This window comes from Diabrotica undecimpunctata, chromosome 1 (assembly GCF_040954645.1).
Source record: "Diabrotica undecimpunctata isolate CICGRU chromosome 1, icDiaUnde3, whole genome shotgun sequence".
NCBI lineage: Eukaryota > Metazoa > Arthropoda > Insecta > Coleoptera > Chrysomelidae > Diabrotica > Diabrotica undecimpunctata.
In genome coordinates, this window is record NC_092803.1 from 208249693 (window position 1) to 208268230 (window position 18538).

The following is an 18538-nucleotide window of genomic DNA, read 5'->3' on the forward strand; positions in this document are numbered from 1 at the left end:
TTACTATTTTTTGCTTAAGTCTAAGATTATTTAGGCAAAATAAGCATTGAATATAATTTATTTCACAAAAAATCATTTACCACTGTCTTTTCTAGCGACACAAGTCCCGTTTACAAGATGAGGCGACATATAAGTTTGTTCTTTCAAGTCCTATTCTGCATTTCGAATACTAAAAAACCGCCAAAAAATGTTATTAGTGACAAAAAAGAGCTGTAAACGCTTTAATGACACTTTTAACGTTTCTTTAACATTTTTGCATCACTTCTTCCGATCGACGTTTTTCATTTCTCTTAAGACTTTCTCAACGAATTTTTCGCGCTAAAACAAAAACAGGTGTTTTAGGGACAATTTGAACTTTTAGCACTTTTAAATATAGTACGACCTTTGCCCACCCGCTAACGATTTTCAAAGTTCTTTACATTGCTTAGAATTTATTATCGAGAGTGTTAAATGTTTCGAAAGAGCACTTGCAAGCGATCTAAAAGCTATAAAAAAAAATTGAGGAGCATTGCACAGTTTTTTGGACGCTTTTTTTCTCCTATTTTAACACCTCTAAACATCTATGAATATTTTTTTATCGTTGTGTACCTTCTGCCGCCTTTTTTAACGATCTTTTACAGATTTTTAACCCTTTATTTGTCGTATTAACGCTTTTTACAATTTTCTTAGTTTTTCTTCGTGCGTGTTCAAAATCACACGACCCATAACAGAAAATTTAACGAAAAATCATTAGAAAATGTCGAAAAAGTAGTTTTTAAAGTTTCTTAACACCTTTATAATGCATTTTTTTATATTTTCAACAATTATAGACAATTTTTAGATGCTTTTCTTTTCCGTCGCTCTTTCTCTTTCTTTGTGTTCAAGGTCATACAGCATCAATGGAAAATAAGATAAAAATTATTGTTAAGATGTTGAAACCGTTAATAATTCGAATATGTTAAACAAAATCATTAAAAAGCGTTAAAAGGTCAAAAAGGCGCTGTAGAAGTAGGCAATACTTTTAATCGTTTTTACTGTACTTTTTGATGTTTGTTATACTTTTTTACTTGTCTGTATTCTTTTTTCATCTTCACAATGCTCTCGATAATTTTAATATTTTTTTCGACTTTTTACGGATTTTGATAGTTTGTGATTTCCCAGGGTGTAGGAGACCGTACATGGGAGTCGGAGCAAGGCTAGACTTGACTACCCGTGGCTTGGAAAATGCACCCTTTGTATACACATTTTTATTACTTTTTCGATAGTCTTAGCAATTTTTCTTTCAACTCATCGAAACAGAAGAGTAAAGTATCAAAAAATATTCTTAAGAGTTGGAAAAATAAACGATAAAAAATTAGGAAATATTAAAAATCCGAAAAATTACCAAAAAGACATTTGAAAAGACTACGGCGTTTTTTTATGCTTTTTGATCGCTTCTTCGATTTTTTACTGCTTTTTGACACTTTTTAACAGTTTATACATAACTTACTGCACTATTGTTCCATAAATTGTGTCAAAAATCAGGTTAAGATGTCAAATGTCATGTCAGGTACATGACATTTGACATCTTAACGTCTTTGACGTCTTAAAAACAGTAAAGTAAAATAAGCATATTTATAAAATAAATCACAAATCCATGGAACAAATAAGCAAATCGTCTCAGGAGGCCTACGTTCATCACTAGACATAAAAAGATGGATAATATTAAGAAATAAACGAAGTATATATGAATCATGTAGTTTATTTTTCTATAATTAATTTATAAATCAATTTTGTACATTTGCCAAAAGTAACTACCTTACACGATAAAAAATGGCGGCTACGCGCATGCCTGAGATTTCAAAAATTTGTAAATCTGGAAGCTTCGCAGTTTTCGTAGCGATATTTGGGTGTCATGTTTTTGCCGGCAGTACAATATTGGCAGTGAAGTTTTCAGATTCAATAGAATCAAAATCATTATTGAACTTTCACATTTGCTCGAGTTTTGGATGGTCAAAACTTCTATATATCTCATCTATTTAAACGACTCGTACATCTGTATCATATGTCACTAAAGTATAATATAGAGTGGATTCGATTAACATATTCACAGTGCACAGCAACTACTATTTTATACAAATAAAGAGAAAGGTACTCTGCTTCGACAATTTCAGCAATTGAAACTTTGAAAATGGACAGAATGTCATTCTATTGTCGAATTAAACAAAAAATAATATTTTGTATTTAACCTCAAATTTAAATTATAATTATTCAGAACGAGTTTTGTCACTTTTGGTGGCTTGATTTTCGATTATTGCTTGACCTTACACTCTAAGGACACTTTGAGAATCTTTTCCTATGTTGTATCACAATATTTCGACAATAACAATCGACATTTAGTCCATATCTATTTATTTTTACTAGAGATGTTTATTAAATAACGTTTATAAGGTTAAAGAAAGAATTATTGACTAAAAATATGCCATTTTAATGTGACTTTTGACAATAAAGCATGCCAAATGTTAAACGTCATGTCAAATGTGTAACATTTCTAATTTTCCAAGTCAAAATTGACCAAAATTTTTATTAAATTGAACGGTAGAATAATATACATAAGAAAAGAAAAATATATCAGAAAAAATGAAGTACAGATAAAATTCCTCTAAACCTTTGAACTTTTGAAAGTCTCCAACCATTGATATACTTTTTTTACCCCTTTTCCCATTCCCCACCAGAAAAACTGGATATAAAAATAACAATTTGAAATATTATTTAATAATACGTGACAATTGACAGATTACAGTAGTCATGATGTTCGACAAATTTTTATATCAAAAGTAGTTGTGAGGAAAACCGCTCCACAAATCTTATTAGAAAAGCATTGTGGGATCCGTTCGCATTGTGGAATTACCTAGAAGGAAGACTGTTGATGAATATTATCGAATTATGTCTCAGAATTATTGTTTGATTAGCTAGGCTCCAGATTTTTTGAATGATATGTAGAATTTTAAAAAAATCTATATATTTTATATAAAAAAAAAGTCAGCTTGTTTGATATATTTTTGTGAGTGTCAAAAACGTATTAACGACTTAACAATAAACGTGAACGTTAACGTACGAAAACCTTACGTTAGAAACATTTTGGCATCAAATCGACTATAAATTTCCAGAAATTATACATAGATCCACACAATTTACCAAAGAAGTGGTATAAGAGCAATTTGGGAAAAACCAAAGAAGTAGTAATAAAGTGGACATCTTCCTTGTTATTGCTACTTCTTTGGTAAATACCAATAAAATAAAAATAAAAAGGATAGAGCATCGTTGCTATTCCTACTTCTTTGGTAAAGTCAGGAATTTTACGAAACAATTTAAAAAATTATTGAATTACCAAATGTGAGTATGATTTGTTGTGTTTTGCATATCTACCTATGAAAAAAATTTTCTTTCATAATTCATAATACATATCCATTTCAAAGCAAAAGTGATTGTTCCAAATTTAGCACTTAGGAAAGCTGAGAAAAATATAAAATGAACTCACGACGGTTGTCAAGATATTTGTAAACAATAAACTTCTCCTCTCCACCACAAAAACTTGATATAAAAATAAGATAACAGATAAATAGTCACAGAAGAGTTAAAATATCTTATAAGTATAGGTGACAAATAATATGACAGGTGACAGACGGCAGTAATGATATTTGACAATTGACAAATTGGGTTAAATACTTTTGGCACGTATATCTTACGCCTTTCTTTATTTTAATCAACTAGTTTTTCGTTTTGAATTGTGTTTTGTGTACAATTTGAATTTGGAAAAAAATCTGTACATTTCCCATTCTCTTTACCATACGCTTACAATCTCAACTTAACTTATTTGACTCTCCAAACTAGTCTCGACTAAACGTGAACCAGACATCACAAATTAAACTTATCCAATAACAGTGAAAGGTTAAAAATGTCGCAATAAATAATAAAAAGAGGATGAAACAGGAATGTAACAAAAAATTAACTAACTAAAAAAATTCTTAAAAGCATATATATGTATATATGTATAATTATTTAAAAATATTATTTTGTATAAAGATTGCGAACACACAAAAAAATTACTACTAAAAAAGTTTACAAATACATACTGTGGAAGTTGTTAATGGTGGTTTTTCGCTCTTATAATTCACTATGACATCTATTAATATTTCAAAATGTAAAAGTTTATCGTGATAGTTAAAGAATATACAATGGTGCTACATTATTATATTCTTTTTTATAAACTTCTCATTTGCTATCTTGAATCAAAAGTAATTTTTGGTGCACAGACGAAATTTTTCTGAGTGAAGGAGTCACATTTAGGTTATGTTAGATTGGGTACATCTCTGTTCCACAATATATTACAATTTCCTCCACATTTCCTGTATTAAATTCATTATATGTCACTAAAGACAAATATATAACAATCATTTAAGAAAAAAATGTAATACTGGATACGTTTGTCATAAATGTGGAAAAATTATAATAAATAATAGAAAATTAATTTATCTAACCTCACATAACCTAACGTAAGAGTGCTGCCATCAGTTAGACAATTTATCTGATCACTGCTGTCGCTAAAGCAAATTAACAAGACAACTCACCATCCATTGACAACTCCCAAAAGTCTAATCTAGGTGGAAGGTTTAACCAACTACTCAACCAGATTGTTACATTAATGGCAGTGATATCAGGCTGGTTGTTAAATGGTCAAAACCACGAACAGTTTCTCTCAACTGAAATACCTTACGCTACTGTACATATACATAACCTAACTTTACATAGTGAAAGACTCACAAATTTACACATTCATGTACCATATTTTACAAATTGTTCCTTTTTAGGAAATCAATCGAACCTTTGATCCTTTTTGCAACGCGTACCGTGTACAAATCGAGAGGGGAACACAAAAATGGCAGCCGATGGAGCTGTTCGGAAATATTAGCCTCTTGGGGAACACAACTGGGTAAGTAAATTATGTTTTTCCTAAAAAAAATAATACAAATTCCTGTGTTATCATACTTTTACACTATTATTCGCGATCATTGTCATAAAATGATGAAAATCTTCATAAGGAACAAGAAGTTACTGAAGTGCATATTTTTGGAATATTTTGAGGTTATTATTTTGCTTTTGATAATTTGGAGGTTATGGTTATATTTGGACTGTTGGATATATAAATTTGGATGGGTTTAAAAAGTATTACAGAGTAACACTAAATATTTAACTATGTAACAATGATGATCCAAAAGATTTTCTGTCACTTGTTTAAATTTTTGAATTTTGAGTCAAGAAAAATCATAGGAATTTGTAAATAATAAATATTTTGTACTTTTTTCGCCCTCATTACAATCGGAATGAGTCAAATTACTTAAAATTTAGAATATCGAACTAAAAAATCGTTTAAAAAAATCGCTTTTACCTTACCGATAAACGTATGCTTACTAACTACGTATATTGCTAATATTTGTGCGCCTGACTTGCCAACCGCTAATTCCGCAATTAAAAATTAATAATATATCACAATAAATTAGTGTCTCTGATTTGTACACGGTAGAAAAATCAGTACAATTATTGACCATTTAAACCATTTTTGCTGGTGATATCTTAGAATAATTACATCAATATTAAAGTTGAATTATTTTGATCGTTCAATAAATTTTGTAATAATAAAGTTTACTCAACATTTTGCTAATATTCAGAGAAATATATTATGAAATATAAAAAAAAATATTATTAAGGTCATTTTAGGCAGTAGAAGTTTTAGAGCGTCCAGAACAGGAAGCCAAAATGTGGTTAAAAGGTGTGTGCAGAAACTATTTTCACAAAAAAGTGAACTGAACCTGAAAAGTCTTCTAAGTGAGCTATAACCCTTTAAAAAATGATGGTATTCCTCAAAATGGTTGTTGTTTAAGTAAGAAAGTTTGCATTTTGCAAATAATTTCAGAATTTAGTAAGAAATCAATAAAATTGTCTCTTTCTTTCAGAAGTGTTAAATTGGTCCAAGAAGATGAAGCCAAAATGTAGTTGTACAAGATTTATCACAAAGAAAAATGCCTGAAATGTTTTCTAGGGGTGTTATGCCTCCAGAACAGTCGTTCCGGTACAAAACAAGTGATGTTGAACCATGTGAATGACAATTGTCCTTGAAAATATCAAACAGTCACTTGAAAAATGAAATATTTCAAGAATAATTATTCTACAAAGAGACATCTAATTATTAGATCGGGGATCAGTGTATGACCTAGAGGGGTGTATATGAGGTAAAAAAGTAATGTTCAGCCCTCTGAATGACAGTGTCTGTGCAAATATTAAAAAGTCCACAAAATGAGGAATCTATAACACAACTGAAAAGTTGTGCATCACCTAGAAAGAGTTTAAATGGGGTAAAAAATTGATATTTACCCTCTGGAACAGTTGTTAAAAAAAAACAAACTGTTCATGAATATTATTGAACTATGACTCAAAATTATTGTTTGATTTGCTATGCCCAAAAATTATTGAATGATATGTAAAATTTTTGGAAACAACCAAAGCAGTAGTAAAACAAGGGCATTATCCTTGTTATTGCTAGTTCTTTGGTAAATACCAATAAAATAGTAATAAAAAGGATAGAGCATCCTTGCTATTCTTACTTCTTTGGTAAATTCGGGAAATAAAGTGAACAATTTAAAAAATTCCCGAATTAATGTCCAAAGGGAGTATGATTTGTTGTGTTTTTGTATATCTACCTACGAAAAATGTTCTTTCGTTATAGACTGATTCTTCCTGATTGTTTGTAAGATTAATCAAAGCAAGAGAAAGTGATTGTCGCCAATTTAGCACTTGGGAGATCTGAAAAATATTTGAAATGGACTCACGATGATTGAGAAGATACTTGTAAAATTTTATTTTATTTAATCAATAAATCGTTAGGTGTATGGTTATGTGTATTATCAAACACTTGAAATATAGACTAAAGCACTTCAATTTAACAAATAAGGAATGTTAACATAATAAGCAAAAAGACTTTACAATTTGGTAAGGAATCAGCACTAAAAAAGGACCTAAAGGATAAGGCAAATGTGAATGTCTGCGTAAAATGACTACCAGCACAAGGTTATATGAAATAAAAGATAAGATAAAGAAATTCTTGGATAAATATCAAAATCTGATAATTTTTGAGTAAATTAAATAAAAATTATGTTTTTAAAATAATTTGATATGTTTTGTTTATACGAAACACATTAAAAATCGATTAACACGATGTTGAGCTAAAAGTAATTAATTGCATCTAAATTCTAGTTCAATTTTTCCTATATACAACTTTTTTATTACAAATATATTTACTTCTTAATTTGTCAATAATTCTTGACTTCAAAATATGACATCATTACTCTAATAACTATATTAAATACAAAGGCTCCAAAATATTAATTATTTTAAATAACAACAGTATATCACGTTTGCTTGGGAATCTGCTTACGACTACGCTTCTGCCTAGGTTGCACTTCGTTTGAGAACAGCGAGGGGCTTAGGGCGGTTTTTGAAGATGGTTGCAAGTGCGGTATCGACACTACCCTCGTCGGTTTGTACTCTTTCTCTGACACCCACTCGTCGGCAATGCTGAAAATGAATTAAGTTATTATTTTTCATAGTTACTAATACAAGAATTACTAAAAACACACCATATAAGGGACATTACAGATCATCCTATAAGGGACTTTATGTGTAGTTCTGCCAAACAATTCTCTCAAATTTCGAATCCTTGACTTTCTTTTATGATTCTGCATTACGAGTGTGGTCCAACTTTTACAACAATGTTCTGACAAACGTATTATATTTTTGCAAAATTTTGGAATGTGTTTAATTCGTAGAACAATTTTACCCTGTGTTTTCAATACAGATTTTAGTCCTCTGCAAAGTTTGTCATGACTTTTGATGTAAAATAGTTAGGAAAGAAATTTAACAATTTAGAACTTTCCATTTGGTTTACTATGGCCCGTTTGAAGATTCACCACACGGTTTATATATAACACCCAAAAAACATGCCAGTTATATCAAGAAGGCAACAAAATAATTTAAGGGAGCACAACATGAAACTATAGAAAGGGTGAAAGAATTCTGCTACTTAGGGTCATTGGTGGACTGCAAAAACAAAGAAAATAAACATCCAAAGAAATAAGAAAATAAAACGGAAATTTATAAAATAATAATACGCCCAGTATTCACTTACGGATCAGAAATATGGGCCATGTCGACCACATGAAGAGTTACTGAAAATTTTTTAAAGGCGATATAATTTCGAACTCATATATTTTTTAGTGATACAGATATCATGAACTGCTACATAAACTGAAACATCTGGACGATGCGCAGGAAGATTTAAGGGAGAAAAAATGGAAAAATGTTTTGAGGCATACTAAGGCTCACAAAATGCTGTAGAACCAACTGATAATGATAATCCATGTTATGTGTAGTCTCTAAACTCCCAAGCTATAATATGGTGCCCTAGCCAACTAAGATACCAACTTAATATAGGACGTCTGAGGTGGATAGGGCAAACTCCTTGATAGACCCATTGGTAAGAGAAGAAGACAACGACCCAGAACAAGATTCCTTGATAACATCGATAAAGACATGAGAAATATGGGAATACGTGATTGGCGGAGGACGGCCATGGATAGAGACGACTGGAGAGAAATTATTGAGAAGACTAGGACCCACGCTGGGTTGTAAAGCCAGAATGATGATGAAACAACTGAGCTGCCGATGGGATGTCCATCTTTTGATAGTAGAAGATAACCATTCCATGGAACACTTATTTTTTAAAGATAAAAAGATTGATTAAATCAAATCAAAGGCCAGCATCATATCAAGAACTTGGTTATCGCTGATCTCATGAGTTTATTTTGAGTTCAGCCAAACGACGCCCTTAAATTTCGATTCCATGTTGACAACCGATAGCTGCTATGTTGACAGCTGACAGTCTTCATATTGGATTGGCCAGCTTATTTAATTTTTTTTGTATCTCTTACCATCGTTAATAATTTTTCTTCCTATATACTCGTATATATACAGGATATACTCGTATATATTCCAGAGGCGATGCTTTTGTTTCCTATCCTTTTTTGAAACACCCTGTATATACACAACAAAGAACAATACCTTGTACCACTGCCAGTAAAAATAGTTTATGTGTATTTGTATTTCTTGTTCTATTTTGTGATAAAAGGGAAAATATTGCTTTGACGTACGTAAAATGGTAGTCCATTAAAGCAAAGGTATACACATCAGAGAAATGAAGGTATAGACCTAGATATATGTGTGTGTGTCTGTGTGCTTTATAAAAAAAAACAATATGAATAACTTACATGTCGTTGGGATGCCATCTAAGAAGAAATTTAACACATCCATCGGTTTCCACCCGTCTCGCCAAAATCTCGCTTTGCAGATGCACCGAATTGCCCGGTTCGTTTATTTTTCCTAAGGTTCTCTTCTGAGTTAGAAGGAGCAGTTTGAACTGAAGACCCTCCATTACTCCAGCGTCGATAAAATCGAACATCCGTGCTGTATTTAAATATATAGATTAGTAAAATATTCCGTAACAATTATCAGTGTCTAATAGCTAAGAAATAAAGAATATATTTATTTTTTGTTATCTAGATAATAAATCCTCAATTAATGCACAAAAATGTTGAAAAATTCTGATACTTGATAACAAACTAGATCTAAAATTAGTCCTTCGGGAATTGTAGTAAATCGCTCAATAAAATGTAAAGTAAAAGAAATAACCCTGAACAAAATCGATGAAAACAGTAACAGATAGAGATCATTGGAATTTTCTCCAAAATTGGCTTCTAAATTAATCACTGATAATGATTTCTTCTGGTGTATCAAATAGATTATTTCAATCTTTGTAATAAAGAAGATAAAAGTACTATCAAATAAAATATTGTAGAGGTAATGGATTTTGACAAGAGCAATGAGTCATGCCGGTGCAGTACACAAGTTTACCTGTTATTTACAAGGTCATAGCTCTTGTCAAAATCCATAACCTATATGTCAGAATAGTAGCTACGCAGATAGATACTTTCTTGATGAATTCTAAAAGATACTACAACGAAAGGAATAGGGAAAAAATTAATATAATGTCATAAAAAACTTGAACTGTAAAAATAATAATACAAGCAATGAGAGTTAAATTTATATTAACCACAGGTCTTAGAAAAAGGGCCAAATAGAAAACTCACAAATAACACAACCTACATCTGTGGATTTTTTGAATGAATTAGTGAATTAGTGGATGGTATGGCAAAAAATACATCTGAGATATCAGAAATTACAAATTTTTACTACTTTAAAGATCTTTTTTCTATTATCAGGAGTATTGGCAGGGAAAGATGGATGTCAAAATATAAAGAGGTTCAGAAGACTTCAAGAAACCATTACTTTTCTATTCATCCATGCTTACCAAAAAATATTCCCCATTTTAATTTTAACTATAATAAAGTACATTCTTCGTTAATAACCCGGTTAAAACTTAACCATGGCCTCTTTCCAGAGCATCTGCATAGGATTGGAATCTATGAAACCCCTTTCTGTCCTTGTGATGGTAAATCTGTCGGAGATTTGAACCACTTATTTTTCGATTGTCCTAATCATAGGGAACAGACTCGAAGCCTATATCTAGATTTAATTGATCTCAATATTAGCCTACCAGTTAACATCAGCAATCTGTTATCTTATTCTGACAAATCTATATATAATATTCTAATCAAGTTTATAAACGATTCTAAAATAAAAATTTAAACATCCTTATAACAATTTTCTGTGGCAAAAAGATTTTTTGTCTAATGCCATCTCTCTCTCTCTCACACACACACATCTGTGGATTTCTGTGAACAACTTAATGACAGGGACAGGGAATAAAAATACAATCAAAATGTAATTTGTTACAAGGATAGGTACAAGTCTCATTTTAGTGCGAAATTACTACCAGGGCTTACGTCAAATTTAAGTTATGTTTATGACCATGACATAAGCAAATAAATATTTTTAAACAGAATAAGCCTCCGAAGAAAATAGCTCATAACACAATTTTCAGCTAAAACTATAACTATTTGATAATAACTACTAAAATATTTGCGACGAAAAGAACTATATTTCAGTGGGTGATCAGAAATGATTTTTTCGCTGTCAATCTTCTTCTTGTAGTCTCTATTATGGCAATATGTATTCTGCAAACTGCTGCTCTGAAAAGATTTGTGGTTGTTGTTGTCGTTCAGAACCACGTACGTAGATTTTTCAGCCAGGAAATCCTTCGCCTTCCTGGTCCTCGTTTTCCTTTTACTTTTCCTTGTAGAATTAATTGCAGCAACCCATATATTTCTTCGTTCCTCATGAGGTGACCAAAGTATTCGATTTTGACTGTTTTTATTGTGGTTAACAACTCTTTTCCTCTTTGCATTCTTAATAAAACTGATGTTATTGATACATTCTCCGTTAAACAGCATGGGTGATAGTATACATCCCTGTCAGAACCCACGTTTGATTTTGATATCATTTTATATCGGCTGTCACTCTAATTATCTTTAATTAAAACATTATAATTATGATTAAATAAAATATATTACCTGACCATGGTTGTCTTCTAAACCTTATCCGTTTGCCGTTTCTCTTGAATAGCTTGCAGTTGTTCTCTGGTGATTTCTTCAGGTTATTATTCGGGCTACCGTCCGAATTGAAGTGGCTGTTGACATGCCTCTCCAACGTCAACTGTAAGATTAAAACAATGCATTTTAAATCAATTATTAGCCGTATGGTTCTTAATATCTATTGGTTTTAAACAGACCTCTACCTAACTTATATTCAACCATCTTGTTGGTTACAGACATGTGTTATTAATTAAGTAATCCTGGTACGAGGCATGTTTTGTAGTACCGTTTTGCGATTCCGCCGCCGCAGCGCTACGGTCGGCGTTCCGCGCATGAGCGCTGGTTACCTACATCTCTTGTCTACGCACTGACGGCATTACAGTCTGATTCTTCATTGTATACTTGTTTACTCCAGTGTTTAAGATGCCTCCAACAATCGTGAGTCACGCTGATTGTGAAGTACGGGCTGTTATACGATTTCTTAGTGCTAAAGGCGTAAAACCGATCGATATTCATCGTGAGATCGTTGATGTTTACGGACAAAACATTATGAGTGATGGAATGGTAAGGAAATGGGTGAAAGCATTTAAAGATGGCCGCACAAATGTGCATGATGAAGAACGGAATGGGCGTCCTTCGGTCGTTAATGAAAATTTGGTGCAGAAAGTGGACGAAAAGATGAGAGAAAACAGACGCTTTACAATTTTATCATTGTCCGACTGCTTTCCTCAGTATGCTCGTAGTGTTTTGTATCGCATTGTTACCGAGAACTTGAATTACCGGAAATTGTGTTCACGTTGGGTTCCAAAAATGTTGACGGATTTGCACAAAACCCAACGTTTAGGCAGTGCATTGACTTTCCTTGAGCGGTACCACAGTGAAGGTGAAGATTTTTTAGACCAAATTGTTACTGGTGACAAAACGTGGGTGGCCTACGTCACACCAGAATCGAAACAACAATCCCTGGAATAGCGACATTCATCATCACCCAAAAGAGTGAAGTTTAAGCAAACAATTTCTGCCCGGAAAATCATGTGCACAGTTTTTTGGGACAGAAAAGGAGTATTGCTAGTGGAGTTTCTGCCTCGTAATGAGACAATCAATGCAGCGTTTTATTGTGAGACATTGAAAAATCTGCGTCGTGCAGTCCAGAACAAAATACGTGGCAAGTTGAGTAAGGGTATCGTTTTGCTGCATGACAATGCCCGTCCACATGTGGCTAATCAGACCAAAGATCTCATCAAATCATTTAAATGGGAAACTCTAGATCATCCAAAACGGTACTTATTTAAAAAACACGCCTCGTATATACAGGTATTAGCACTTGCAGAGAGTACAAAATTTATAAGCAAATTCAGCTTGTTCGTTTCGTTTCAAAAGATCAAAAATCTCTAACGACTGGACTATTAGAAATCTGATCGAGATAGCTTGGATCTTATTGTTGTTTTTTTTTTGTTTTTTTGTCCACATATCCGAGTATGTTCTTATAATTCTCGTTTCTTGTCTGTTCTTGATTGTTCAGTAAATTTTTTCGCATTTATACGAAAACTTATCAAAAAAACTGAAATTTCACTTTTTAATCCTCAATTTGGATTTGCATCTTATAGGCTACTCATAGTCATTTTCAAATATTCAAATTGTCTATCTTTTAAATCATTTACTCACTATTATTATTATTTATTATTTATAGACTCAGAAAGCTAAGTGATGATATATAAGCCATCTATAGTGATCACTCAAAGTTAGTCACAATTGTTTATAAGATGGTTGCCTAGTGAACGGCGATTAGAAAAAGGCTGGTAAGTTTTATTCAGTATTAGTGTGAAAATAAGTACTTTGTTTTAATACAGGACTTGAAAATGTAATGTTGTGATAATACATATTATGAATATTTATATATAAATATCCACAAGTGACAATTCCGAACCATTTTTTAAGCTATATCCTATAATCTACTTTGCCAAAGATATAGTTTTTGTTATGTATCTTATAGTTTACTTTGCCATATATTCAGTATTGTGAGATATTTTTTGTTTTGTACCTATCCCACACTTCATTTCCAATTACATTAGTAGAATTTGTTTCAATGAAACGTTTCAAAATGAATTCATTTAGTTATATAAGTATAGTGTTTCCTTGGTTTCAGCGAAATACCAATATGACATCATCAAGGTCCGAAAAAATTTTGGCACTACTTCCAACACCTTCATCTGATATGGATGATTCGGGCGATGAAGAAAATGAAAGTTATACTAAACCATTTAGAACTCAAAGTTCTGAAACCGATGAAAGTTCTGAAGTTCAAGAGATTTTTGATACATTATCAGATACAGATTCAGTATCCGAAACTGAACATTCAAATCCAGAGCTACCAACAAATCAATCTGCTTATAGTGCGGCTAAATATATTTCGAGTCCTCTAAAAACACGATCACAACATCAGATACCTGGACCATCTAAAGAGATTAACGACAATACTAACCAACCTACAGGCAAACTAAAAAGGAAACGCACGAAACGACAGAATTTGGTTGAATATCACTGGAAGAAAGAAGAATTTCAATATCCTGTGAACATTCCCGAAAATAACTTTTCTGTGGTGGGTGAATTAAAGTCACCATTAGAATATTTCAGAAGATCTATTAGAGTTGATTGTTAACAATACAAACCTTTATTCCGTTCAGCAAACAGGCAAGTCGATAAGAGTTACTAAAGATGAGATAAGTGACTTTATAGCGATACAGATTTTGATGACATCATACTTGGACTACTAGAGTGTAAACGCCAGGTACGATAAAATATCAGAAATAATGCCTCTCAAACAATATCAGAAAATTCGCCGATATATTCACTTAATAACGATCATTTAACAACGATCAGTACTACCGAATTCGTCCAGTTTTGGACATAGTGAAAAGAAATTGTTGTATTATAGAAGACAAACGCCAGAGTATCGACGAGATGATAGTCCCTTATAAAGGGAAAGAGGCTGGTTCACGACGACGTGACAATAGGTACATAGAATCAAAACCAAAAAAATGAGGTTTTAAAATATTTATTAGAGGGTTTGGAAACATTTCAGGGTTTGTGTACGATTTCATAGTTTATGGGGCGGATGAAACTTTTAGTCAGCATACTTTTTCACAAAAAGAAGAATCCTTAGGATTGAAAGGGGCTAAAGTTGTTCTTGCTCTAACACATCAATGAAATCACCGGCGCTCTGTATTATCTATGTTGATAATTTATTTTCAAGTTTTGATTTGTTTTACATTCTTCGCCATGATTATGGAATTTTAGTCCCGGGAACAATGAGAAACGATCGATTAAAAAATTGTGTTGAAGAAGATGATAACTCTCTGAAGAAAAAAGGAAGAGGGTCGTTTTGTTTAAGAAGTGACAACATTAATAAAACAAATGCTGTGAAATGGTTTGACAACAAACTGTTGTCCTAGCTAGTACGTATATATCTTCTACACCTGTCCAAACAAGATATAATAAAAGTCAGCGAGCAAAAATTGAAATCCCTTGTCCCTCTCTTATAAAACACTACAATTCTCACATGTGTGGAGTAGATCTAATGGACATGCTGGTAAGCCTTTACAGAATTCCCCTAAAAACTCGTCGCTGGTACCTCTCCATATTTGCACAAATGGTAGATATTTCTATAAATAACGCATGGATTCTATATAGACTACTACTACTACTACTAAGGATTTCCACAGTTTTCACTGTCTTCCTTCACTCAACCGTTTTCTCCAATTTTCCCTGTCATTCCAGTCTCCATCTCGCAGGGTTCTTTTCTCCATAGCCTCGTCGATTTCATCTCTGAATGACCTTCGGGGTCTTCCTCTCTTTCTTCTTCCAATCGGGCTCCATTCTGTGATTTTGTTTATCCAGCGTCCTCTGTCCGCTCTTCTGACGTGGCCGTACCAGGATAGTCTCTTCTCCTCTATATAGTCGATTATGTCTGATTGCACTCCCATTTTCCGCTTAATCTCTGCGTTTTCAATTCTGTCTCTTTTTGTAAGTCTACAGCTTCTCCTCAGGAACTCCATTTCTACTGCTCTTATTCTACCTCTATTTCTCTTGTTTATTGTCCAGTTTTCGGACCCATATGTCAGGATACTTCTTGTCAGGGTGTTATATATTCTCTTTTTTGTCTTTATCGTAATGTTCTTATCCCACAACACTGAGTTTAGTTGTCTTATACAGTTTCTTGTTTGTCTCAGTCTGTTGTTTATATCTTCTTCTGTTGTTCCCTGGTTCGATATTATGGTTCCTAAATACTTGAATTTATCTGTTCCATTTATTTGTCTTCCCTCGTCTATCTCTAGGTTTCTCATATCCTTGTTTTCTGTTGTTAGGTATTCGGTTTTCTCTAAGTTTATTTCCATTCCGTTGTTTTTATATTCTTCTTCTAGTTTTCTGAGCATAAAGCTGAGATCTTCTTCATCTTGTGCGATGACTACTTGATCGTCGGCAAAACTTAAGGTGTATAGGTATTCGTCTCTTACTGGTATGCCCATTCCTTCGCACTTTCTCCTCCATGGTTTGAGTGTCTTTTCCAAGAATATTTTAAACAGAGTAGGGGACGTAGCACAGCCTTGTAGAAGTCCTTTTGTCGTCTTAAATGGATTGTAGGCTTTATTTCCACATTTAATAGCTACTTTGTTTTCTTTGTATAGTGCTTTAACTGCTTTTATTAGTGTTTGTCGGATTCCGAGATCATTCATTGCTTCCCATAATTTGACTCTAGGTATTGAGTCATATGCTTTCTTTAGATCAACAAAGGCCAGATGGACCGGTCTACCTTTTGCCATTTTCTTCTCTATCAGTTGTTCTAATGTGTACGTATGATCTAGGCATGATTTTCCTACTGTGAACCCTGCTTGGTCTTCTCCAATTTTTCCTATTATTTCAGTTTCTAGTTTTTCTTTAATAATTTTCCCGTAAAGTCTACCTACCGACGATATTATACTAATTCCTCTATAGTTTTCACATTTTTTCCTGTTTCCTTTCTTATGTATGGATGTGATGTATGCTTGTGTCCATTCCGCAGGTATTTCTTCTCCATTTAGTCCTCTTTCGAACATTCTATGTAGCATGCGGAATAACTTTTCCGTTCCGTTTTTAATTAGTTCGTTTGGTATTCCTCCGGGTCCTTTGGCTTTTTTGTTCTTCAATGTCTTGATTGCTCTCTTAACTTCTGCCAGGCTTATTTCTATCTGGTCGTATGCCCCATTTCCTGCATGTTCTATATTCTCTTCCTGAAATTGGGGACGGTTTTCTGTAAGTAGTTCTACGTAGTATTCTTGCCACTCGTTTTCACTAATTTTGCCGATCTGGGTTTTCTCTGTCTTATTTCGTTGAAGTGCTTTTAATATTCGCCATGATTCTGAATTTCTCGTTCCTCCGATATGTCGTTCTATCTCTGTGCATGCTTGTTCCCATCGTTCGTTCTTTTCATTTGTTACTCTTTTCTTTACCTCTCTGTTTTTCGCTCTATATAGGTCTAAGTCTTCCTGTTTTTTGGTGTTTAGGTATTTTATGTGTAGTTTTTTCTTTTCTTTTATGCATTTCAATGTGTCTTCCCTTAATTTGATATTCTGATGGGTGTTCCTTTGGTCGTCTTCTCCAAGAGCTTCTAAGGCCGCTGAAATCAGGCAGGTTTTTATGTGTTCATGCATTTCATCTAACGTGTCATATCTGAATTCTTCTAGTTTTTGGTCTAGTCTTCTTTTGTATAAATCTTTTATTGATTCTTCCTGCAATAGATGTAATTTGAGCCTCTTTTCGTTTATTGTCGTTCCCGTTGTAACAATCGATGTATGTTTTTGTTTTGTCCAGATATAGGGGAATTCCATCCATGCCACCACAAGTTTGTGATCTGTTCCACACTCTGCCCCTCTTTTCACTCTGATGTCTTTCACTTTGATGGAGCTTTTGTGGTTCATGATAATGTAGTCAATAATGGATCTTAGTTTTCTTGTCTCTTGAGTCCATGTGTATTTATGTATATTTTTGTGTTTGTAAAATCCGTTCATAATTTTCAAATCATTTACTTCACATAGTTCTACCAATCTTTCTCCGTTGTCGTTAATTGTGTCTTCTCCAAATGGACCAACTGTTCTGTCATTGTCTTTTTTTCCGACTCTTCCATTTAGATCCCCCACTATTATTATTTCTTGTTTAGGTTTTCTCTTATCCATTTGTTCTTGAAGTTGTTCGATAAATCGTTCTTTCTCATTGGCTGGACTGTCTTCCGTTGGACGGAATTCTATATAGAAAGGATACAAATATTTTACAACACACGTGTAAAGATTATACTCTCAAATATTTTAGACAGTGCATAGCAGAGGCTCTAACAGCAAAGGGCAGAAAAAATAAGAGTGTTTGCCGAGCGAAACAAAGAAATTAACAAAATTTAAAAGTGCGTTCTGCGGAGACCATCAGAGGAAATACAATTTGATAAAGATAAATGTAAATCATTTTCCTATTTATGATACCAAAGGCAGGTGTAGGTGAATGTTGAATGATGCTGAAAGGTGAAGCTAGAAAAGCGGGTCACACTGTATGAGTTAGAGAATGCCCGAATCAGACTATGAGGAAGGAGGAAATTCCCATCTGGGAATGATGCCGAACTAGGAGCGATGAGTGTCTTCTACACGGTACCTGGAACGAGAGAGGGAGCCTCCTTGCTGAAGAATATAGTGTGGATGTATACGAATGGAGAATGGATGAATTAAGGTAGTGCTTCGGAAGTGATGCCGGCCTTACAGCGGCCATTCCGCTTCCGGATCGCTGGATGACAGAGGAGGGTCTGGTTTAGCAGGTAGGCGTTCGGCGTAGACTCGGCGACGAGAGGGCATTTTAAAGTACCTCGGGAACTATCGCCGGGAGTACGAAGGACGAATCCT

The 18538-nt window shown here is 33.3% G+C and overlaps 1 protein-coding gene across 7 annotated transcripts in view; it reads right to left on the reverse strand.

The window, feature by feature from the left end:
- Nucleotides 1-1704: 1704 nt before the first annotated feature.
- jing (AE binding protein 2 jing) overlaps nucleotides 1705-18538 on the reverse strand; it is a 386189-nt gene continuing 369355 nt past the window's right edge. For all 7 annotated transcript variants that reach the window (XM_072521083.1, XM_072521085.1, XM_072521088.1 and 4 more), the window contains 3 exons: nucleotides 11601-11742; nucleotides 9339-9534; nucleotides 1705-7590 (listed from right to left, as the gene is read on the reverse strand). In XM_072521083.1, coding sequence (XP_072377184.1) covers nucleotides 7425-7590; nucleotides 9339-9534; nucleotides 11601-11742 — 504 coding nt within the window. In that variant the 3' untranslated portion in view covers nucleotides 1705-7424. The remainder of the gene's footprint in view (nucleotides 7591-9338; nucleotides 9535-11600; nucleotides 11743-18538) is intronic.